This window comes from Gekko japonicus, unplaced genomic scaffold, assembly GCF_001447785.1.
Source record: "Gekko japonicus isolate JY-2015 unplaced genomic scaffold, Gekko_japonicus_V1.1 scaffold2553, whole genome shotgun sequence".
In the NCBI taxonomy this organism is placed as follows: Eukaryota; Metazoa; Chordata; class Lepidosauria; order Squamata; family Gekkonidae; genus Gekko; species Gekko japonicus.
Window position 1 is genome coordinate 203,263 of NW_015160912.1, and position 26,058 is coordinate 229,320.

General features: G+C 44.3%; 1 protein-coding gene across 1 annotated transcript in view; it reads left to right on the forward strand.

The window, feature by feature from the left end:
* TMC2 (transmembrane channel like 2) overlaps positions 1-24,916 on the forward strand; it is a 71,529-nt gene extending 46,613 nt beyond the window's left edge. The window contains exons 13-20 of the mRNA XM_015424339.1: positions 713-865; positions 11,705-11,833; positions 13,388-13,455; positions 16,211-16,450; positions 18,734-18,859; positions 19,196-19,274; positions 22,765-22,885; positions 24,729-24,916. Of these exons, the coding sequence (XP_015279825.1) occupies positions 713-865; positions 11,705-11,833; positions 13,388-13,455; positions 16,211-16,450; positions 18,734-18,859; positions 19,196-19,274; positions 22,765-22,885; positions 24,729-24,916 (1,104 nt within the window). The remainder of the gene's footprint in view (positions 1-712; positions 866-11,704; positions 11,834-13,387; positions 13,456-16,210; positions 16,451-18,733; positions 18,860-19,195; positions 19,275-22,764; positions 22,886-24,728) is intronic.
* The last annotated feature ends 1,142 nt before the right edge of the window (positions 24,917-26,058 follow it).

Here is a 26,058-nt window from a genome sequence, read left to right on the forward strand (position 1 = left end):
GCTCAGCAGTGGAGCTGCAAGGCCACCGGCGGCCGAGACCGTTGGGGGTGGGGGGCCCTTCGCGGGGCTTCCTCGCCACGGCTCGGATCGGGGCACCGGGGGCAGAGTGGGCACATGGTGAAGCCCCACCCCCTGCTTCCGGCCGCCCCCTGCTTCCAGCCTCATTCTGTTGCAGAAGGAGGAAGAAGCAGGAGGGTAAGTTGGCGTCCTCCCCCTCTGCCTGGCCGAGGCCACTCCACGTGGCCTCCGCAAGGACTCCCAGCCCCATCCAGGAGCTTCCCCGAGGTAGCTGTGTTAGTCTGTTGCTGCAAAATAGTCCAAGAGTTCAAATAGCACCTATAAGACTAACAAATAGGACCTTTAAGACTAACCTTTAAGACTAAGACTAACTGAGTGGTGGGTGTGGCCTTATGACACACTTCCGGTGATGGCAGGGGGTGTGGCCTTATGACACACTTCCGGTTATGTCAGGGAGTGTGGCCTTATGACACACTTCCGGTTATGTCAGGGGGTGTGGCATATGCTAATGAGTTATGCTAATGAGTTCCCCTAGCTCTTTTTCTACGAAACAACCCCTGGTCTTACCAAGTCCCCAATTTTTTACATTTTAAAAAATGTTCATACTAATATTTTGTGGATGCGTGCAAAGGCTTCTGTCATACATTTGAGAAAATAACAAAACATTTCTATGTAAATGTCTCTTTTGTTCTAGCTAAAGGAAGAAGGTGTTATCAGGAATGTAACACAATGGACCATCTTAACCTACCATAACTCATCTGCAGGCAATTCAAGTGCTGTTACTCCCATTCAGATGGACCCAGCAGATATGCCTCGAGGACCTTGCTGGGAAACAAGTGTGGGAATAGTAAGTGTTTATGGGAGAGGACTCTCTTCCTTCCTTTTGCAACAGTTCCCTGGTGGTATGTCTCATTTCAACAAGATCAGAGATGCTCTCAGTCACGTGAGAATTTCATTTTCCTTTGACCTGTAATGCGTGGCCTCTGCATTTTCGACCATTCTGTAGCTGGATCTCATAGATTACTGTATACTTCCTTCAACTTTCTGAGAAAACAAAAGGGTCGAAATATGTAAGTAAATATAAATCAAGAATACTCCTTGTTGTTCTTATATATTATTCCAGGAGAGTAATCCAATGGAAATGTAACTCTGGCAGACACTGTCATCTAGCTAGCCAGATTATGGATCCATGGGGAAGGTCCCATCACTTATTCAGGGCTATTGCTTTTTAAAGAACATAGGCAACTCAGCAATTGCCTGAAGGTTTTTAAAATTAATTTACCAGGCAAAATCTTGGATCCACCAAAAGGTACACTAGGATCTTTGCAGAAGTGTAAACAAAGCCTTGTGTTGTTCCCTTGTACTTAAACATTGCCTATCCTGACCCATTTCTCCAATTATGTAAGATATGCAAGCAATTTCTGGACTGCAAGATAGAGGAAGAAAAGTGCCAGGTGCTGAAGGTCTTGCACAAGCAGAAGTGTGCTAAGTCTGTTTATGTTTTCTGTCTTCCAATATAAATAAACTAACTAGTATAAAGCAGCAAAGCAAAACCAAATTCTAGGGCTCCCACAATAAAGTTGGTAAAACACATTACCAGGGACATCTTCAGGTTAAAAAGAAACACAGTAATTTGTCAGCAATCCTTTTCCATGATATCAAAGTGGCTCACATATGGCATTCCTTAAACAGCAGGACATGGAACCAAGGTAAGCTTGACAATGGTTCTGAAGACTACTGTCAAGCAAGTACTGTTGTGGCTTGAGGCTGCTAGATCAAACAGCTACTTCCTCCCACTGACTTTAGCTCCTATCCTTTAGAGAGGTGGCAGGAAGAATTAAGTGTTCTGCAGTGGACAGAACTTATCACCAGGGCTTTTCTATCGAAAACAAATCTATAGTTTGTTAAGGAATCCATGCTTCTTTACAGGTTCTTAATATCAAGTCACCATTGGATTTCTGCCTGCCTCTGTCTGGCAAAGAATTGTTTTCTAACCAAGATCAATGGAAGGACAAATCATCATATACAAACAAGGCTGATGCTTTTGCATTCCTTTGTTATCCAATCCAAAGCCTTTTATTGGCATATAAATAAAAATACAGTAATCTAAGTACACACAGAGTCAAATTAAAATTGTCGAGTAACATCACGGAGTATCACCATAAAGAAAAACCTAATTCATCATATCATTTATCAGGCCATAGGGCCATGGCACTGCAGAAAAACTTTGCTGCTATTTCAGTTATTTCTGTGTCTGTGTTATCGAGCAAGAAAAGAAGCTTAAAATCATCAGGGGACTCTAAAAAATGGCCTAATATGGGATATAGAAGATCCCGACGGGACGCCAAATAGAGAGGGCACTGGAAGAGAACATGGGCAACAGTTTCAACACAATCCTTCCTACAAGGACAGCACCTGCTAGGATAGGGAATCCCTTGGAATCTGCCAGATAAAATAGCTGAAGGAAGAACATTAAATCTAGCCAAGGATATGGCTCTACGCAAATTTGGAGCTATGAGTTGATAGAGGTATATTGCTGGAAGATTTGCATTAGGAATAATCCCCAGATGTAAGGGAGAACAGGTTCTGTTAGCCAGGCTATAAAGAGTTTGTAGCTCTGATCCCAATAAACTAGATTTTATTTTTAAAAAGGCCTCAGACTCAAAGCATATATAAGGAGTCTAGGGACAAATTCAGGGAACTTATTTTGGCTTCATTCCTTTGTTATATAACCCCCAGTTGCAAACATATCCTTTTATAGAAGTGTCCGCAGATGGATATTGGCTTGGGTTGCTTTAAGATAAGTGACTAGATTAATCATCAGTAATATGTGGGGAGGGTTGTGGCTCAGGGGAAGACCCTCTGCTTGGCATGCAGAAGATCCCAGGTTCAATCCATGGCATCTCTAGTTAAAAGAAGAGCCTTTACTTGGCATGCAGAAAGTCCCAGATTCAATCCCCAACATATCCAATTATTTTATTTATTTATAACCCACCATCCCCTGTGGAACAGGGCTCAGGGCGGGGGACAGCATTTCTAATATACAAATTCAAATATCAGATATGAAGTTAAAACAGTTAAAAATAACCTAAACTATTCAGCAAAGAGCTTACAGATGGCACATGAATATACAACTGAGGCTCCGGTCACACGGGCAGGAAACTGCAGGGGGGAAGCGTGGCTGTTTTTCCCGGGGCAAACTAACGCGCGGTTAAGCAATCAGACCTCCTGTGGAGGTACCGTGGAGGTTCCGTGGGTAGGGAGAGGTACCGATCACAGGACAAGCCTGAGCGCAACAAAGAAGCGCGCGGTGCGGCAAACTGGTTTTCTTTTTTTGTGTACACGATGAATGCGCATGCTCCATTGGGTGTGTGTGTGCATCCACGGAGACTTGGGGGGGGGAACCTTTTTCGCAAGGGGACATGGGCGGGCGTCGGATGCCACCAGAAATGCGATCAGACGCCCACCCTTGCCCCGCGGTTTCCGGAAACTAGTGCCTCCAAGGTACTAGTTTTTTGCTGCGTGTTTTCGGCAGGAAGCCTTGGTTGTGCCACGGAAGCTTCCCAGATGTGCCGGTGAGATCGCGCCCAGAAAATCCACCTGTCTTCTGTCTCTCTTGCGTGGCTAATGTTCCATGTGACCACAGCCTTAGTATCCTTTCCTGGTGGGGGGAGGAGGAAGGAGGAACCAGGCTAGATGGAACAGGTTGCTGTCCTCAACCACACGCTTGGTGAAACATTTCTGTCTTACAGGCCCTGCAGAGTTGCATGAAGAACCACAGGGCCCTGATGTAATTCAGTAGGGAGTTCCACCAAGTAGGGGCCAGGGCTGAGAGGCCAGGGATCACCAGTAAGTTCTTCTCTCCTGTGCAAAGCGCTCTTTGGGAGATATACAGGCAGAGGCGGTTCCCGCAGATATGCTGGTCCCAGACTGTGTCAGGCTCTGAAGGTCAATACCATGACCTTTAACCTGATCCAGTATTCAACTTGGAGCCAGTGCAACACCGGTTGAATGGGGGTGGATAATGGAGTCCGTGTTGGAACGCGCACCGCTGCATCCTGGACGAGTTGTCATTTCCGAGTCCGTCTCAAGGGCAGCCCTGCATAAATTAAAAGAAGAGGCTCTGCTTGGCAAGCAGAAGTTCCCCGGTTCAATCCTTGGCATCTCCAGTTAAAAGGAAAGACCTCTGACTCAGACCCTGGGCAGCCACCGCCAGTCTGAGTAGACAGTACTGATTGACAGATTCACTATAGGGCAGCTTCATATTCATTTATGTAGAGAATTTATATCCCAGCTTTCGACACAAAGCTTCCAGGGCAGCGTACAGAATAAAATGTTTTCTTCCAACGAAATAAAATTGAATCAACAATAAAAACATACAAGGGCTTAGACCCTACACACTTTTTCTGTTTGCTGAAGGCACTTCTGCTTATGGAAGAAGGGTGAGGGTTTTTATTTTGGGGCAGTTCTTCTCTCCCACTGCACGTCTCCACTTCACTCCTGCCATACTCTTGGGCACAATTTCAGAGGGCACAGAATGCTGCAGTGGAAAGCAAGAGAGTCCCCCCTCATCTGGAGCAGCTTCATGTGCACTAAACAAAATTCACGCCAAAATAAATACTAGCAACCGCAGGGCAATAAATAAGAGAGCAGCAAACCAGATTTAAAAGATTTTGCCTGACACTTACCGTTAGCAAAGATGGTGCCTGGTGAACATGCCTAGAGAGAGAATTCCTAGGTTTTGGCTCTGTCACAGAAACAGTCTTGCAGCAACCCACCTCACCTTTGAAAATACAGAAAGAAGAGCTTCAGGTGAATATCGTTACTGCTGGGCAGGTCCTTAAGAGAGAAAGCAGTCCTTACGTACCCAGTCTCTAGGCCATTTAGAGCTTTAAACTTTGCTTGGAAATACACTAGAAGCTCGTGATGAAGGATGTTCCAGTAAAGGTTTAGGTTAAACATCACATTCATTACCAGGAAATGCTTGGTCCATTCCCATGTTTCCTATTACCAAGTTAATTTGGTTAATACGCCTCAGTTCACATGTGCTGCCATGTGTGTATTCCCACCCCTTGCACCATATCTCAACCACTCCTTTCCCAGACATCATCCATTTTTGGCAGGTCCCTCCTGGCAACCGTTGGGGGGATCAGGGGAGGGGGTTTACTGGGAGCAAGAGGGAGGCCCAACCAACATGCAGCAACATGCCTACCTATGTCACTGCCCATGTGACCCAGAAGTGACATCATCACATCGGAGATGTCAGGGTAACACTGGTATTTTGGCAAAACTCGATGGTAAATTTGGCTTCTACCATAGCGTTTTTGCCCATATACCAAAATGTTGCCCCAACATCCTCAACATGATGATGTCACTTCTGGGCCATGTGGGCAGTGACGTAAACATGTTGCTGCACGTTGGCTGGATCTCCCTTTTTCGAGGTACGTTTCCCATGCTGGGCAGCTGATCAGTGGGGGGGGACTCCCATCTTACAAAGTAAGTGTAGGCCATTATTAGAAAGTTGGTTTCTAAGCTTCCACACCACTCTGAGGTTTTGTCTCCACTGTACCATCCTACCACTGCTAACAACTATACACTCAAAATCACAGTTCATAAATGCTGATGGGATACTAGGGAAGCATCTCTTCCTCCTGTAAACCGAACAAAGCCAGACAATTCCCAATCTGCCACAGGGATGCAGCACCATTTTAGACTTTTCAGAATGTTGTTGGGGCCTGATCCTGCTAAGGAGCACAGCACAGGGGCAATGAGGGGCTCCCGCCCTACCCCGTGCTGTTTTCAAGAGCTGAAATTGCCACTGCAAGAGTCTAATCCTGCTTTGAGGAGGAAAATGGTAAACAAATACCCTAAATAAATGTGCAATACAACCAATTATGTAGAATCCTTCCCATTAACCCTAGGAATCTACCATAGTACATAGCGTCAGATGAAGACAGTCGTCTGACCCTTCTTGATGTAGGATTGCCTTATCTCCATGCTGTAATAATGCAGTTCTTGTCTGTGTGAGAGTGAGAGAGACCAATACATGCACAGTTTTTGCTAGGACAGGAGGAGAGAAAAGAACTCTTCCCACTCATCTGGAGGGAACTCCCAGTTACTATTGCATAGAATAATACAGTGCATACTGATGGATGGAAATTAAATGACCATCAGATGTAGAAGCAGGGAACACGAAGCAGATGAAGTAATGCAGCCAGTTCCCCCCAAATATGCTGCAGTGCAACCTGTCAAGGAGACTACGGGAATAGCAGGCGTTACAATGCAGACTACGAAACTGAACCACAGGAGACATCTAGTGGTCACAGCATAAAGGAAAGGCAGGTAAGGGCAATGGATTCCATAGATCTATACAGGGGCATTACAATATTGGCCATTTTATTCTCAATCACTTTCCTAATAATCCCTAACATAGTGTTTGTCTTTTTCACTGCTGCAGCACACTGGGTTGGCACATTCATTGGGCTATCCACTATGACTCCAAGATCTTTTCCCCTCTCAGTCTCAGCAAGTTCAGACCCAATTAGCCTATACTTGGAGTTGGGATTTTTTCTCCCAATGTGTGTGCCCTTATACTTACCAACACTGAAGGCCATTTGCCACATTGTTGCCCACTCATCCAGTTTGCAGAGGTCCTCTTCAAGCTCTTCACAGTCAGCCTTAGTTGTCACCATCCTGAATAATTTTGTGTCATCTGCAAACCTGGCCACTACACTACTCACACCTAGCTCCATTTCATTTATGGATAAATTAAATAGTGCTGGCCCCAATACTGATCCTTGTGTGACTCGACTGTTTACTTCCCTCCGTTGTGAGAACTGTCCATTGATTCCTACTTTTTGCTTCCTATCATTTATCCAGTTTTTAATCCATAAGCAAACTTGTCCTCCTATTCCATGACTGCTATGTTTACTCAGGAGCAGTGTTCCCTCTAAGCTGAGTTAGTGTGAGCTAGCTCACACATTTTTTTCATAGCTCAGGAAGGAGGGCTCCAGAGCAAACTAATTTATGCAGTAGCCAAATCGCTCGCTCACAACTTTAATGCCAGTAGCTCACAAGGTAGAATTTTTGCTCACAAGATTCCACAGCTTAGAGGGAACATTGCTCAGGAGTCTTTGGTGATTTACCTTTTCAAAAATCTTTTGAAAGTCCAGGTGTATAATGTCTACTGGGTCACTGTTGTCTACAGGCTTGTTCACTTTCTCAAAGAACTCCAAGAAGTTGGAGGCAGGATTTCGCTTTGCAGAAGCCATGCTGATTTTCCCTCAGCAGGCTTTGTCCCTCTATCTGCCTAACAATTCTTTGATTACAGTTTCTACTAATTTGCCAGGGACAGACGTTAGGCTGACTGGCCTGTAATTTCCAGGTTCCCCTCTGGATCCCTTTTTAAAAAGTGGTGTCCCATTTGCTAATCTCTAGTCTTCTGGTACAGTGGCTGAATTTAGTGATAGGTTACATAGTAGATTAACTATCTCACATCAGAATTCCTTAAGAACACTTGGGTGTATGCCATCAGGACCTGGAGACTTATTGTTTTTTAATTTCTAGAACTTCATCTCTAGTCATCTCAATTTGGCACAGTTTTTCAGATTCCCTTCATGAAAACAGGGGCTGTGGAATGGGTACAGGCCCCACATTTCCCACAGTGAACGCAAAAGCAAAAAAGTCATTGAACTACTCTACCATCTCCCCATCTTCCTTTAGCAATCCCTTTATTCCTTTGTAATCCAAATGCCCTACTGCTTCTCTGGCTGGTTTCCTGTTTCGAATATATTTTTAAAAACTTCTGTTATTTGTCTTGATGCTTTTAGCAACCTGCTTCTCAAAATCTATTTTTGCATCCCTAATTATTGACTTACATTTCTTTTGCCAGAGCCTGTGATTCCTCCTGTTCAATTCATTGGGGCAGACCTCCCACTTGTTTAAAGAACCCTCTTTACTTATTATAGCTTCCATTACTTGTTTTAACCACACAGGTCTTCTTTTAGACTTGGCAGTGCCTTTCCTAACCTGTGGAATGTATTCTATTTGGGCTTCAGTTAGTGTGGTCTTAAGTAGCTTCCAAGCATCCTCTAGGGATTTGACTCTCTTGTGTTTCCCCTTTAGCTTCCTTTTTACTATTCCCCTAATTTTTGTAAAGTTCCCTCTTTTGAAATCAAATGTTACCATTTTGGACTTTAGGGGTAACTTTCCATTGACATGAATGCTGAACTTAATAGCATTGTGGTCACTGTTCCCAACTGGTGTAACAACCTCTACATCTCTCACTAGGTCTTGAGACCCACTCAGAACCAAGTCCAAGATCACTATCCCTCTGTTTGGCTCTGTGACCAACTGTTCCAGTGCACAGTCATTTATGATGCCTAGGAAACTCATTTCTACAGCATGACTTGAGTACACATTTACCCAGTCAATGTGAGGGGAGTTAAAGTCTCCCAATATAACATTACCTGCTTTAGTCACCACACTTATTTTCTTCTCCATCTCAAGATCAGCCTCAAGGGTTTGATCAGGTGGGCAATAGTACACCCCCACTCTCAAGAAATCCTTAGGGCCTAGTATTTTTACCCATACCACTTCTGTTGGGGAGTTAATTCCCCTGTCAGCACAGGAGTGGGACTGTTCTGGTAAGTCCCTGAGGGTCTCTTCCCCAAACCCTCTCTCTGCCTCAGCATCTCCAGGTTGGCAACCCTAGCCTAAAGGGAATGAACCTGCTCCCTGAGAGCCTTGAGCTTCATACAGTGTGCATGTAAGCACGATTTCCACCCAGTGGGTAGATAATAGTACATGTGGAACTCTCTGCAAAACACTGGCCAGCCCCACGTCCCCTGCTGGCTTTCTACCTTCATAACTGGTTAGTGGTTGAAAGGCATCTAGAGTGATACAGAGTCCTCAGGCCTGATTCCCAGGCTAAGAGTCACAGGCCAAGAGCCAAAGGCTTGTGCCTCTTCCTAGGAGGAGCCTTACAGTTCAGAAGCCAACAGCCTCCGTGTCCCATCGGCAACAGAGAGAGTGGTACCTGCAATCAGCCCCAGGCAAACAGATCTTGCTCAATGAGCAACAGACCATGCAAAAGACCCAATCAGACCCAGACAAAAACACCACTCTCCAGCAGGCTATTTTCTAGCTGGCTCAGTTCTCAGTTATGAAGCAAAGGCAGAGGTCCCAAATCGGTGTTTTGGCATGTAACTGTTATGGGGGGTGGGGAGGGAGAGGAGCTTCTGCAGTGGAGAAATCAGCAGGCCTAAATGCTGTCCTCTCCAATTTTGTGTTAATAAAGACGCATGTTTGGGAGACTTATTTACCAACATAATGTCTGTAGTTCCTGCCTGAAGAAAAAAGACATGGAAGAGAGAGAGAGAGAGAAAGCAGACAGACCTAGAGCAGGAAAAGGTTTTGTACAGGACTGGACAGCTCAGGCAGATTAATACAGTTAATGTGAGTGAAATCATGGTGCTCTGTGGAACTGTCAAGTGAAAGCAGTGATTTGCCCGACTGCTTCTGCGCATGTGCGAGGATAAGGTTTTTCTAATTCTACAGATGAGCAGTTATGTGCATGTATAAACTGGGGGGGGGATTAAAAACCCCAACACACGCTTCTGCACATCGGTAGTTTAGACAGCAGGGAGTGATGTGACTGCGTTGTGAGGCAGGATAAGGGAGATAAGTGTGATCGTGACTATCCAGCTCAAAGATATTCACATCAGAACGGGAACAATTTAAAATGCTGTCAGCACACCGTCTGACCGCATCCCTTGTGGGTCTGGATAATACTGCTTCACACTGTAAGTGGGGTTTCACACAATAGAATTAGGGTTGCCAACCTGAAATTCCTTCCAAAATTCTCTCCTCCACAAGCATCACTCCCAAATCTCCAGGATCTTCCCAGACTAGAGTTCGCAACCTTAAAAAGACTGCTGCTTCATACAAAAACATTCCTTGCACATATTTTGTTCAAATATTTATACCCTGCCTTTCTGTTTAACAAGAGTTTAATGTGGTTAGATGTCAGGAAGATAGTTTTCAGCGGGGGGCTTGTTTTTAATAAGCAAGGGATTTTGAAGATACAGCAAATCAATCATGTGAGTGGGTCTTCATCTATAAACAAATGGTACAGCCCAAAGGATTATCATTTAACTGAAACTAGGCCTCAGCCTTTAAGAACATACCTGCTGACCAAGATATGAAGAGTAACAATGCTAGCAGAGAGCACTGACTATTGCCTGAGGCAAGAAGATTTCCTGTGGCAGAGTTAGAGAAGGAAAATTGACTAAAACTGCCTCTTTCATCACCCTGCCTGGAGACCCAGGGTCTATGAGAAAAGAACTCTTTTCAGTTAAGTGATTGGACTGTATCTTTCAAGGTTTGATATTATAAACTAGCTCTGCCAGGACTTTATTTGTGGTGGTACTCACCGGTATTGAACATTGGCACGGGGGGGGGGGGGGGGGGGCTCCCCGGTTATGTTCCGAGCAGGAAATTGGTGCTACTTTATTTGTACAGGCACATTTTTTTAAAAAAAAAACTGTATATCAGTCTGTTACAATATCATTAGTAAAAACTAATTTGTGGTATTCAGGCAATCCTGATAAGTAATTTCCAATTCTTCCTGAGGTGATGCTGATTTCTCATGCCTCCCTTCTTATCCTGAAGCGCCCAAACAAACCTGTGTGCCTTATGGGCAACTGACAGACACCAAGATGGGAATATCATCCTCAATCAAAAGCATTTCTGCATTGCACTCTGGGGGCCATGTTACAGTTTGCATTCTGAGACACTGCTTTCAGTAGTTTTGTTTTACAATAGAAATAGATAATAAAAAACCCAAGTTTTGTTATGTCAGAAACACAGAGGTACTGCTAATGAGGTTGCCCTGAAAACTTCCTTTTAAATATTCTCCCAAATGAGCACTGCAGGGCCTTTAGGAGTTTAAGGAGCCATTCAGATGTGCCTTAATTTAGACAAACGCAAAAGAGTAAAAATAAGGCTTTACCTCTCAAAAAAGCGAGCTTGGTTTCATTGGCAAGATGTCCACTCTTGCATCCAAAGTCCCAGCAATATTCATTCTCCAACAGATTCAAAAAGCCAGTCAACTCTGCTTTAGCGGTACAGCTGTGATCTTTCAGTGTTTGTCATATAAAATAAACATAAAATAAAATAAACATCCCAGGCCCCAAGGAGGCGAGACTTGCCATTACCAGGGCCAGGGCATTTTCGGTGGCGGCTCCTTACTGGTGGAACAAGCTCCCGGACGAGATCAAGGCCCTGCGGGACCTCTCACAGTTCCACAGGGCCTGCAAGACGGAGCTCTTCCACCAGGCTTTCAAATAGGAGCCGCCACCACAGTTACCATCAATCCGGAATATCGGACTGGCCTGCTCTGAGCCTCACCGGCAAACATCTGGACAGTGGGACTGATTTTAAGATCTGAAGACAGAAGGAATGCAGATACAACGCCATTCATCTTAAGGTTACTCTGCTGTAGTGAGCACTTTATTGTTAAGATTGTTTTTTAAGAGCCGTCTCCTGTAAGCCGCCCAGAGCCTGTTCACAGGGTGGGCGGGGTATAAATGTAAATATAAATAAATAAATACTGAGAGGACACTCTCAGAAAACACAGCATCAGTGACACTGGCTAATCCTTCTCAATTTGTTGTTTCTGCTGCAGGAATTTGTGAGGCTCACGGTGTCCGATATACTTGTGACATATGTAACTATACTAGTGGGAGATTTTGTCCGTGCTTGCTTTGTCAGATTTGTAAATTATTGTTGGTGCTGGGACCTAGAGGCTGGATTTGTAAGTAAATAATTTCTATGTGTGCGGCTGCATTGTTCCTTTAACAAATACTTGGAGCCACATCTTAATTCTGTTTGGCAATTTTTTTTCCACTGAAATATGCCTATGCAATACTTTTTTTTCCCTTAAGAAAGGTTACCCTGACAACAAAAGAGGAAAGAAGTTTAGGGTTATAGTTATATATGCTGTGCACCAGTGGGGGTAAACCGCCAGCCATGGCCCTCACCAGAAACTGGCCAAAGGATTGGGCCAGACAGCAGCAGAGAGGGCAGGCTTCCCAAACAGGCACCAGGGCTCCAACCTGCCTGTACAACTCAGCCCAGGAAGTCCGCACCAAGGCCAGATGCCAACACTCTGGCTGGAGGCATCAAGGGGACAGGCCAGAAAGCGGGGGGGGGGGCAAACAGGTGCCAGGGCTGAGTCCTGGATCGCATCCACTGCACTGAGAGAAAAGAGAGTAAGGGGCCAAAACATGCAAGGCTCACAAAAGCCCACAGCACCCAATATTCCCAGGCAGTCTCCCATCCAGTACTAATCAGGTGTCTTCAGGGTGGTATGGCCATAGGCACAGAGACAGCCTGCTTGCATCACAGCAACACACAACTGCCTATGCAGCCCTAATGCAACCATTCTCCCCCCTGCACAAAGTGATCCAGCACAGAGCCTCCTTTTCACAGTGCCCCCTGATGGAGGGAGGCAAGACAACCGAGGGAGGCAGGAATGCCAGGCCGTCATGCCTGCTCCTGCTAACCATTCCACCTTTGGGCATCATCTGCAGCAGTTGCAATCACACATCAACCCTTCCCTGGCTCTACTGAACATGCACACAGGCTGACGATCCCCCCCCCTCCCCATCCAAGCCACCAGTCTAATGGAGACAGGCCAGGAATGCACAGGCATGCTGAGCACTAGTGGGGACATTCTCTGAGCCTCCATTCCAGGGTGGAATCCCATCCAAGTCATGGCCAGGCCTGACCCACCTAAACCTGAGATGAGATCAGCTTTTATGCACTAGAGCTGCTTTGGCTCACCTTCGACATGCCGTTGTTGCTCATGCAGCCATGAAGCGTCTGTCCCCGCACCACACACAGTGATCCAGCTAACTCCACGCCTCATGTGCCCATTAATGGAAGGCTGCAAGACACCCTTGCCACTGTAACTGAGCATTGCGTTAATCAGATTCAAGAATATATCCCAGTGGGAGAATAGTTCACAGTAGTTTGGTAAGGTAATATTCCTTAAATTACTCAAGAAGGAAAGAGTATCGTGAAGCAATCTTAGACACAATTTGTGTCCCACTTCTAGAACTAGTTACTTCAATAATATACACAAATACTATTGTGTGGTACAGTAAACTACTTGTGTTTTGTGTTCACCTATCACTATAATCTCAACACTGCCTCATTCAAAGTATCCAAAATGCAGTGAGTGAATAGAAATGAGTTTGCTGTGTAATGTGAACTGAGGACTGTATTCAATTCTTCCCAGCATTCTTTGCACTCCGCCCCAAGAGCTGTCATTTAGTTTTCAGCCATGTTCTCTTTTTCCCAATAGCCTTCTTATGCAGAGTTTGACATTAGTGGTAATGTGCTTGGTTTGGTCTTCAATCAAGGAATGATTTGGTAAGATATATTTTTGTCTAACGGCTATTTTGTTGGGAAAGTTCTAGATCATGCAGGTTTTGCACCAAGGTTTGGGCAGCTGCAGGATTTTTTAAGGTGGCTCATTTATTTACCTATGTTATCCATGGACCATGATGGTGGCAGAAAGTGTGATCAAGTGGCAGTCAACTTATAGCAACCCCATAAGGTTTCCAAGGCAAGAGATGAACAGAGGTGATTTGCTGTCGCCTGTCTGGACTTCTTTGGCGGTCTCCCATCCAAGTACTAACCATGGCCTACCCGACTTAGCTTAGCTGCTGGTCGGGCCAACTAGATTTAGCTATGAACCCATGCAAGCTGAGAAAATAATGCATACACACATAAGAAAAGCCCTGATGGATCAGGCCAGTGGTCCATGCAGTCCAGCATCCTGTTCCACACAGTGGCCTATCAGTTGCCCTGGAGGGCCAAACAGGAAATAGAGTCCAACGCAGTGATGTTGCCTCAACACTAGTAAGCAGTTCTCTATCCAGTTTGTCAACTCCATGCACAATTTTATATACCTCTGCCATATCCCGTTATCTTTTTTCCTCAGCTGAGAAGCCCCCCTACTATCTAGCGCTTTCCTCACAGGAAATATGTTCTAATATCTAATTCTAAACTTTAGATCAAATGGGGCCAGGGATGATGTTTCAACCAACCTGGGGAAAAAATTCCAAAACTAATTAAAAAAAAAAAAACCCTTATAAAATTGGAGTTAAAAAGAACAAAGAAGGGCACAGACATCACCATTCAAACAAACATTGCCAAACAAGATCTCACAATTTTATGTCATGACATCTCATCAGGGAGCTGGTTGGACGTGGCAGGGGGGGCACGTTGTGGAAAGCCACCAAGACCAGCAAAGGAAGATGTCACCTCCTCTCCAAGACTTCAAGGGCCCCTTTGTACTTTATAATACCTAGAGCCAGTTTGGTGTAGTGGTTAAGTGTGCGAACTCTAATCTGGGAGAACCGGGTTTGATTCCCCACTCCTCCACTTGCACCGGCTGATGTGACCTTGGGTGAGTCACAAGCTCTGGCACAGCTGTCCTTGAAAAAGAGCAGTTTGCGTCAGAGTTCTCTCAGCCCCACCAACCTCACAGGGTGTCTGTTGTGGAGAGGGGGAGGGAAAGGAGTTTGTAAGCCGCTCTGAGACTCCAAGTGAAGGGCGGGGTATAAATCCAATCTCTTCTTCTTCATCATCCCTCTGCAGCTCCATGACAGAAATAAAGCTCTGTAGTGGCTGGCAAGCTGTCATTCAGGAAATTTCATTTGCCCTCATTGCTTTTATCACTGAGGAACCCCTGAACATAGTTTGCGAACTACAGAATTAAATCACATGACCTGTGAAGCTTCTGGGTTGGAACCCAACTCTTTCCCACCACTGACAGTCTGCTGCTGGGAGCCTTCCGTCAGTGCAAAGAATTTTGGTCTGGGACAAGAGGCCTGTTCCAGCAGCAGAAGGAAAGAATGGGACAAAGAAAAGAATGGGAATCCTTCACATAACAGAGACTAGAAACCATGACTGCTCTCCTATGCCCAGACAAAGCAGAACAGAATTATACTTTCTAGTCTCAGTTATCTGAAATATTTCCATTCTTTTAAGGAAAGCAATCTGTGGAGAAGGAATTTAGAGCCATAAAAAGATCTATTAGCTGAATAATGCATCTTCAGCTAATGAGCAGAGAAGCTGGCAGTGTCATGTACGCCCTGCATGAAAAATCCAAAATCTGCATGCAAAATACATTTCAGGTAAATAAGGTCGCCATGATTTCTTTCATTCCCATGAATTATTTTTGGCAAATACTATAGTAGTAGAGAGGACACAAAGGATGCAGGATATCAAGAGAGGTGGGGCAAAGCTTATAAGGGGAGAGTTGCAAAATTCACCAATGCAGAGGGTCCAGTTTTATTATAAGAAACTTTCGCCTCCTTCTGTGGACTATGCCTTTCAAGAAGGTACAGAGGGGAGCAGAAGAATATGCCTGCTAGTTTGACCCCGCCAGGAAGAACCTCTGCAAAGTTCAAAGCAGTGAGAGTACAAGGTAACAAGGAAAACGGGATGGAAGAGAGCAACTCACGAATTCTTTCAAATGCTTCAGTGAGGGACATAGAAATTTGAGTCTTTAGGGCTACTAAAGGCAGAAGAGGGGATGCAACTACATACAACATGCTATTTGTGTGTGTGTGTGTGTATTTCTGCTACAGGCAGGATCTAATGTATCAAAACAATCACATACACTTACCATAAGCAGTATATCTCATTCAACTAGCCGACTCTCCAGGTTGTATTTCTAGATTCTAGCTTTGACATTGGCCTATTACTCTTAAGGGAAGTTAGTTCTTCATGGCTTCTGTCATGCTCTGAGCATCCTGGCCATGTAAGACAAAGGTATCATATGATCAATTTCCCTCAACTATGAGAAACAAGACTGTTTTTGCCCTGTAGTAGGGAATGCCATTTACTACCAACCATCAAACATGCTTCCACTTCCCACATGCTCCAAAAATTCTGCGCCAAACACTGTCTACTCCGGCAAACCTGAAAACCTTATTTTAACAAAAGGTTACATTATGAATAGTACCATGTGCTCATTCAGTCACAACTTCCCAGTGGGAAACCTATTAGTCCATCCTTAATATTTTCCCCAGGTTTGTTGCTTTTGGAGCATAGTGCCTCAGTCTTTATAAAAATGTATTTCTTTCTCTCCCCCGCCCTTCCATTTTGATTACAGGATGGGATCCTTTTATGCACCAGGACTAGTTGGTATCAATGTGCTCCGTTTACTCACGTCCATGTATTTCCAGAGTTGGGCTGTTATGAGCAGCAATGTTCCCCATGAACGAGTGTTCAAGGCCTCCAAGTCAAACAATTTCTATATGGGACTCCTACTATTGATCTTATTCCTCAGCCTGTTGCCTGTGGCTTACACCATTATGTCCCTTCCTCCTTCTTTTGACTGCGGACCATTCAGGTAGGGCATGTATCATTAGAAAAGGTAACAAATGCGTACTTTGCTTGTGACTGATCTCCTACTTAATCTGGTTGCGTATTGCATACTGCAATCTACTGCCTCTCTAGAAGCTCAAGCAAGCCAATGCATGTTTGCTCGGAAGGTAGCCCTGCTGAGTTTTAGGCAGCTTTCTCCTGAGTAACAAACAGAACTATAGCTATCGCCTCCATCCTATCTCACCAGACTAGATGTGAAAAGGAAGTTCTATCCACCTGCAAGTCACACCAGGAATAGTCCAGTTTGGTGCCTGCTGTGGCATGGGCAGGTGAGTGGGGGAGGGAGAACTCATTAAACGCAAGCCAATGTATATAAGACATATGTTCAAATGGCCATGAACTACAAACACCTTAGAAAGGGTTTAAAGCTAAAATAGCTCTCATTAGGGAATAGCTCTGGAACCTTATCTCCTTGTCAAAACTCAGCGTATTCTCTCCCAATAGCCTTCATCGGCACCCATGTATCTATACTATATATGGGCTATCTCCAGGCACTGCTTTAGCCTTGGATATTACTTTGTATGTTTAACTGTGCTGGTGAGAAAAACTCTTGCCTAAACAGATTTTGCATCTCAAAGCACACATCTGTCTTGCATATTTTTATTATGTAATGAACTCACTGAGCATCCCTTAGAAACCAGAAGAGGAACATACACTTAACTTGGAAGGCGAAGACTGAACAGATCAATCGACAGTGCCCAAGTGAAGCTACTGCAGGATGTCAGACCAGCTTAGAAGAAGCAAAGCCCTGCTTTCTGGAGCTGTGTTTTAGTTTCTTCCAATCCAGTAGTTACAGCCATCATGACTTTCGAAGGCAGAGGGATAATAAATACCGACTTGTTCAGAGTATGCTCAGCAATCACCGTATTAACAAGCATTTCTTACCGTCAGTCTGAATCACCCTTGCACAAATTGTTCTGTGGCCTGGATTATCATGTCAATGAGGCATAATTTGATTTAGGAACTGTTTCTGCCTGCGCTGCTGACTCTGACTCAGTGTGGAGCCAGTTCAGAACAAACTGTTCCTTTAGCTTCATAGTCTTGGATCTTTCTTCTGGTCATAAGCATTGTCAGGAGCAATCGCCTCACATAATTTTGAGAAGAGAAACAGCCCACCCGTTTACATGGAGTTATCTTTCCCTTTAAAACTGTATCACAAGAGGGCACCTTCTGGCATTTGGGAAACGAAGGACAGCAACAGGGCTGCTACCTTGGAAGGTCCAGGTGGCTCATTAGTGGCTGTAACCAACATTCCCTTGTTCTTAAATGGTTTATATTGATATGTGCAGCTGTCCTATTACTAATTTCATTTCTAGCCGGCCTTTCTCACCCAGACTATGAAATATGAAAGCAATTCAATCAGACAGCAAAGACCTCCAATGCACAATACAGTAGGACCAGGATTACAGAAGTGGGGAACGATGCAAACTAAAAGCTGCCTAAAGCATGGCATACCATAATGTAGGAAAGGAAGTTACAAAGACTGAGGCCATTGCAGTAAACTACACATTGCACTACACATTGCAGCAGACTGCAACACTGTTCTTTACAGAATCAACCTCACGTGGTGTCCCATTATACTACCATTCCAATCCCTCTGTAAAAATGCACTCCTGAGCATTTCTGTTGTGCACGTTCTGTGAGACGATAGAAGGGTGGGGGGCCTTTCCCAACCACCTCAGGCAAGCCATTCCACAATGCAGGAGCCACCACAGAAAATGTGCACAAATGAGCAGTTGCAGATTTTACCCATTTGCAGGGGAATACCTTCAGAAGGCTTTCTAAACTTGTAATGGTGGGGCACAGCAGGAGAAGTGGTCCTGCAGGTATGTGGGTTCAAGGCCATCATGGGCTTTGTAGGTGAACCAGAACCTTGAATTGAACCCTATAATGGATTGGTAACCAATGGAGCATCTGCAGAATTCGAGTGACATGTGTGTTCCATTTCATGCTTGGCTATGACATTCTGTACGAACTGGAGTATCTAAATTGTCTTTAAGGGCAGACCCCGTACAGTGCATTACAATAGCTTAGTGTTGACATACAACTAGTATAAGAACTCTAAAACAAGAGATCTCCTCTTATTAGAATTCTGGGGCTTCCAGTACTCCAAAGAAGTACACAGCCACGTACGTCTGAAAAGCTTCTTTCTGAACATGAAGTGTGCCATGCAACACTCTGCAATATAATCTAAAAAATTATTCATTGTGATTACTGAATTAGTGACCCATTTGTCTACTTTTTCCAGTGGAAAAAAGAAAATGTATGATGTCATCCAAGAGACTATCCAATATGATTTCCCACCATTTGTAGCCAAGGTCTTTGGCTATGTGGCAAACCCGGGACTGATTATACCTGCAATTCTGCTTATGATGTAAGTTGTGCCAATGAAACAAAGCTGGGGTGTTAAATATTTAGGAGATTTTAGCAAGACGTAGATACAGCTTTCTAAACTGCCACTTCAGACTAACTGTGATTTAAGGGTGCTCCTGCTATATGTAACTTTTATGTAAAAGATTCTTCATAAATTGGTTGTCATAAGTCTTCCAAAATTATACCCTGAAATTACGGAAAATGTCTTTAGTATAGATTGCAGTGCAAGACTCTTAAATCAGGCAATGCACTTAAAATGCCTGAGTATTACTCACTTTAAGTCATTGAAAAGCATCAGATATTTTATTTAAAAAACACCTGATGTTTGATTTTGTAGTCTCGCCATATATTACCTGAATGCAGTGGCTGAAGCATATCAACAAGCAAATGCAGAGCTGAAGAAGAAAATGCAAATGGTATGTTTGTGTTTTGTCCTATTGACTTTCAAATGAAAAGGGCAGTTTTGCATTTTTCACTTCAAATATTACATGTAAAGTGTTTTAACTGAAAAACACAAGTCCTGATTAAGTTGATAATTACAAATGCTTGCAGTATTTATTTAGAATATTTCTATGCCACCTTTTCAGAGTCCTGCTCAAGGCAGTTTGAAAAATTCCTATGTGCTCCAGCTAAAGTTATATTACTTTCCCTGCAGATGGAAAATTTTAACATCACAAACTCTTAACCTTCACCACCAAAACAATTTATGTGAGGGACTAATTGCCTGAGCTGTTATCACTATAAGTTATGTGTAGAATTATAGCTAAAGCATATGAAATTAATTCCGTTTGACATATTTCAGTGGTGTGAATTCCTTAATGGAAATAGCAAAAAGTACAGTACCCCAAACACAAATGAGTGTATTCGATATCTTATTGGAGTTGTTAGGGCGAGGGGGGGGCACCTTGGATTTTCATGAACTGATTTGTACAGGGACATTCATATTAAATTAATTTGATCAAGTTAGGCCCCGGTCACACGGGAGGTTTTGGCCTGGGAGAGGGACGGATCGGGGGCGCAGCAAACAGGCGTGATCAAACCGCAACATCTGGGAAGTGGCACGCACCCGTCCCCAATCCGTCCCTTCAGGCCAGTAATGCGGAGCAAAAAAGAACCTGCAAAGGAGAAGGACTTACCTGAAACGCCGCGGCAAGTGCGGCCGTGGGATCGCCGGCGCGCTCGTCTGCAGGAGCAATTGCGGCTCCCGGCCGAACTGCACATGCGCACACATGCGCAGTTCAGCTGCCTCGCTCTCCCTTCAGTGGCTTCCCACCCCCAGCATCTGATCGTGCCGGGGAGGAACTGCGCGGCGGCTCAGGGGATCTATCTGATCCCGCCGCTGCGTGTCTCTTTTGGTGTGGCTCTAAAAAGCCGCACTTTGCCCATTCTTTTTTCCCCCGTGTGGCAGGGGCCTTACAGCATCTTTTTTTGCAACTATGTTTCCTGGGAAGTTATTGAAGATTGACAAATAGTTATTTCTACAAATTGCATCAAATGTGGCCAACAACTGTCCTGACCTTGATAGCCCAGGCAAGCCTGATCTCGTCAGAACTCAGAAGCTAAGCAGGGCTGACCCTGGCAAGTATTTGGATGGGAGACCTCCAAAGAATATCAGGGTTGGGAGGCAGAGGCAAGGCTATCAAGCCACTTCTCTGAACATTCTCCATACTGCAGTAGGAGTCACCAGCGTTTGCCATGACTTCCAGGCACGGACACACACACACAAATGCAACCCCACCCGCAAAAAAATATGGCCAAAAATTGGCAAGCTTTGCAAGATGCTTCACTGACGCTCTCATTTAGCACTTCCAAACTGACAGGCATATCTCTTTGCCCATCACTTTCTGGCTACTTTCTGCTAGGTATTTACAAAACCAAAGGAGTCATAATTACTAGTTATATGCCCTACCACATCTGCCTTGATCCATGCCCATCATGGCTAATTAAAGCTGGCCACAATAGGTTGCGAGGCGCCCTAAGAGAAATAATCAAGTCCCTCACAGAGGGAGTTTCCTGGGGCACTCAAGGAAGTGGAGATGCGTCCTTTCCTGAAATAGTCATCTCTGGATCCGGTCGTACCAGCCGGTCTCCAATTTGCCCTTTTGGGGCAAAATAATAGAGAGGACCATGGCAGTTCAACTACAGAGCTTTTTGGATGACGCTTCCATGTAAGATCCCTTCCAGTCCAGTTTTCGCCCGGGCCATGGGACGGAGACAGCACTGGTCGCCCTCATGGATGATCTCCAGAGGCATCTGGATCTGGGCGGATCAGCAGTACTGGTGCTGTTGGACATGTTTGCAGCGTTTGATGCAGTTGACCATCAGTTACTGATCCACCGCCTCACCGACATAGGAGTTCAGGGGCTTGCCTTGCAATGGCTTGTCTCCTTTCTCCATGGTCGGGGACAAAGGGTGGCAATTAGGGGAACAGCTCCCCCAAAGGTACCCACTGGAGTGTGGAGCGCCTCAAGAAGCGGTGCTTTCCCCAATGTTATTCAACATCTATATTCGCCCCTTTTGCCCAGATTGCCCGTAGTTATGGGTTGGGATGTCACCAGTATGCAGATGACACTCAGCTCTATCTGATTTTAGGCAGTCAGTCTGGCTCCAGACCGGAAGATCTGGACCAGGCGTTACAAGCCGTAGCTGGTTGGCTTAGACCGAGTCAACTGAAATTGAATCCTATGAAGACGGAGGTCCTGTGCCTAAGCCAGGGTGGTCCCGGCCTTTGATGGGGCACCATTGGTGCCAGCACCGGAGGTTAGGAGTTTAGGAGTGCTCTTGAATGCCTCCTTAATTATGGAGGCCCAGGTAGCAGCCACAGCCAAGTCAGTCTTTTATAATCTCTGGCTGATTAGGCAGTTGCTTCCCTTCCTCAACTGCGACTTGGCAACAGTGATCCATGCAATGGTCACCTCAAGATTAGACTACTGTAATGCTCTCTACATGGGGCTGCCCTTGTTGCAAATCTGGAAGCTGCAGCTAGTGCAAAATGCTGCAGCCAGGCTTCTGATGGGCCTCCCCATGTGGAAGCACATCCAGCCTGTCCTGAAGGCATTGCACTGGCTGCTGATAGCATACCGAATTCTCTTCAAGGTGCTGGTTCTTTTCTTACCTTTAAAACCCTTTATGGCCAGGATCTGACATACCTGAGAAACCGCCTTTCCCCATACATACCTTAGAGAGCACTACAGTCGGGGTCACAAAACCGACTGGCCCTCCTGGGCCCCAAGGATGCCAGGCTGGCTGCAACCAGGGCCAGGGCTTTTTCGGTGGCGGCTCCATACTGGTGAAATGTGCTCCCGGAAGAGATCTGGGCCTTGTGGGACCTTTTACAGTTCCACAGGGCCTGTAAGACGGAGCTCTTCCACCAGGCCTTCAATTAGGAGCTGCCACCATTATCAACAACTGGAATTTATAGGGCCCTGGCCCTTTAGTTTGCTACTGACAGCCTGTGCCTGATTATATTTCAGAAAGATCAGCGAGCTGAACATCTAGATAATCTATTGAATGCACTCATATGGTAACGCCATCACTATGGAACAACACTGCTAGCACTTGATGTTGTACTGTTTTATAATGAACTGTTTTTAGATGTTTTATGGTACTTTAATTGTTATTTATATATTTACGTTTATGCAAGCCGCCCTGAGCCTGCCTTGGTGGGGAGGGCAGGGTATAAATGGGAAGAATGAATAAATGAAAAAACAAATAAATAAATAAAATTGAAAATGGCAAACATAAGTTCAAAGATAGCCACATTTCAGATAATTTCCAGATTTCGAAAAAGCGCCCAAATTACGTGCTCATTCATTAGAATTCATCTTCAATGTAAGATCTTTTTTTCAAAACAAAAAATCTACGTATTTTTAAACAAATTACATGCCTCCTATTTTATCTCTGCAGCAACGTGAAGAAGCAAAAAATAAGAAAATTAACAAAGCTTCCACCAATCCTGCCATACAAGATTTAGAAGACTTGTTTGTTCCATGTGCAAAGACTACTGATGAGCCCAAGCCAACCGAAGGTAAACAAAGCCAAACGAGTGCTTTCAAATGAACGCTGTCCAATAAAGGTTATGGCAAGGGAACAAGTTAGGATTATTTCTCCCTCCCTCAACCAAGAAACACAGGGTGGGGCCTACCAGCTCAACAAGAGGCGGCAGAACCTACTCCGTCTTGTCCAAATCCAGTCCCCAAGATCAAAGGAATAATTTTTCACTACACAGCCCTAATCAAGATGAGCACCCGAAGCACCCCATTCTTTCAGCATTGTAATTGCTGTGAATCTAAACAGAAGTATTTCTGATATTTAGGAACAGTTAGAAATCTCCCAGTCTGATACATAATCTGGCATCCTGTGTCTGGTTTTAGTTTCTGGGTCATTACATGGCAGGAAGACCACTGCAGTGAGAATCTTAGTCACATCTGTCTCAGCAGATGTACATGACGGGGATGCAGCCCTTCCAGAAGAATCTGAAAACATTCCTACCAACCATTATCATTAAGACTGAAGCTTCTGTGCTCGGCATGTCTTTTTTCTGCCATTCACTGTATTGTCTCAAGCTTTGGAACGGCTTTCTTTTAAAACGTGACTCGTTTGCATGAGCTACTCTGTTCTCTGGGGCTTCACCTACCAGGGGCAAAGAGGCAGAGGCGATCCACACTACATTCCTAACCCTTGCAACAGAGAGGCATGGTAGCAAGCCTGCAAGGGATAGGAAACAATGCGCCTTTCCTGCTTTGGAAGGAAGAGGCTGGATGGGGGACAGTGAGAGGGATAACCCAACCCTGCCTTCCTCCCCCTCCTTCCAGGATAAGGAAAGTAAATATGTTGCTTAAACTTTCCTTTTGGCAGGTAGACCAGGGTTCCTTGCGGCAGGAACTGATGCAAGTGCTTCTCACCCACAATGAAAGTTGGGTCCCAAGGAGATATGAGCTGCAATAAGAGTTAGCATTCTCTGTCTACATGAGAGATCAGGGATGAGAATAAATTTCTAAGTCCTCACCTTCAACATATTTAATTTCATGCAAAAGCATTAGCATCCAACTGTCCAGTATGGCTGATCAAGGACTGGGGGCTCCAAAAGCACCACTTCATTAGCAAATGCCAGCCTTTGTCAAGCAATGACGTCACCAAGTTGTATTATCCCACTCTGGTGTGAAAGGCCCTCTAATGTTACTTGAGAGCTTTCCAGAGGGGCACATACACCGATATTACAATGGGATAAAGCCAATTGCCAGTTCTGCTCTGGGTTCCAGTGGGGCTTTAGAAAACTTTATCAGGTAGCATAATTTACTTATTCCTGTTTTGATTATGATGTCAGGGCCAAGCTCCAGTTGATAGGGCAAGATTTAATTTTGCAAACCTACAAAATCATCATTGTGGTGTATGGTAATAATACCTGGGTCACTCCTAGATCCAATAAACAAGTCTTCTAGAAGAGGCACTATGTAAACAAAATGCAACTTAAATAAAAATAACCCCATATGTATACTGCATTAGGCATCCATACTTGTTCGGATACATGCAGGGGGTACCTTTTTCTTACTAAAGAAACTGAAACAGCTCCATTCACTCACTCCCGGGGAGCAATCAATTTAGCCTTCTTGATATATTGGGAAAAACTTAAGTTGCCACAACTCTCAAAAACAACTTACTTCAACAGAAACGCAAATGTAGCAACACATGTAACTATCACTTCACAGAAACCACCACATATTATCATTCCTCCTTGAGGGGAAAAAAAAGATTCAGTTGTAACTCACCTTGGGAGTTATGACTAAGTGCATTCTTGACCATTTTTGCTGTGCAGCTAATAAAATCTTGGGGGAAGTGTGTTAATCTGTTTTTGTTATTCTCCCTTTAAGACAGCAACCCAGAGCCTGACAATAAGAACAATCCTGCATCAGAGGCCAGCATAACCAGAAACAATCCTCCTGACACTGGAAAAGGAGCCCTGATAGTACCCGCACCTCATGCAACAGCAACTCAGCCACCTACTCCAAGACCTGGGGAGCCTCATACTAACCAACCAAAATCTGGACCCCATCCGTAGGGACCAGACCCTGGGATGGGAAGTGAGAGAACTGAGTAATCTACAGTGGAAACAGGATCTGGGTGCTAATATTGAAAACACATGCACACTCATTACATTATACCCTGATGAGGGTATTTCTGAAAGTTTCACACATCTCCCTTACATCTGTGATAAGAACATACCTTGAGATTTCTCCCATTCAGCTTCTCCATTTTTTCTTCTTCTTAAGAGATATGAACACTTGAATAAACAGAAAGACAGCTCTTTTGGCCTGTGTGCATATAGCCCAGCAATACTGATATAACCTATTCCTGACTGGCACAATATAATACCCGAAAGAAATCCAAGACTAGGGCTAACCAATTAAAGATGCTTTCAGTCCACTTTGTAGCTTTTACGTTATTAAACACACTTACACTTCATGGAAACGTTAATGAAGGTACCTTTTGTGAGGATCCCAAAAGGTATAGTTTTTCTTTAATAAGTGTAAGATTTTCAAATAAATTTCACCATCAGATGTCACTGTGGCTAAAAGAGCTGATATGAAAAGAAATGCACAATTCAGATCTCATATTATGTACAACAAATGACCATTCACATGCCACGATGTTGTGTGCTCACCAACAATCTGTGATACAGAAATACTTAGCTTGAAGGAATAAACTTAAAAGCTTCTACTTTTAAGTCTGTACTTACGGTAAGGGTCAAGTTGACTCAATTGCCCATATCCTTTTTAGCTGCCCCCATTATATATATTTTTACTTTATAGCCAATTTATCAGTCCCTGGACTGATCGTCTACAGAATATTTCAGAATAGAAACGAAAATTATTGTCAGTAAAATTAAAAAATGCACATGTGACTTAGCCATATGTATCTATGCTGTTACAGTGATAAAATGTTTCGACGTATGATACTTAGCCATATGTATCTATGCTGTTACAAAGCAGTGATAAAATGTTTCGACGTATGGTTTATAGGTACTTGAGTTACAGGAAAAGGAAGAGTTTCTAATTTAACATAATGCAGTACTTGTCGCTAAAAGAAAAGCACTTTTAACTACTTTAATCTTCACCAAATAAGGGAAACCCCTTCCCCAGAACAAAATTTCCATATGTGGTCCTTTGGCTTAAATTAAGGATTTCCTGTCTGTAAAGACAA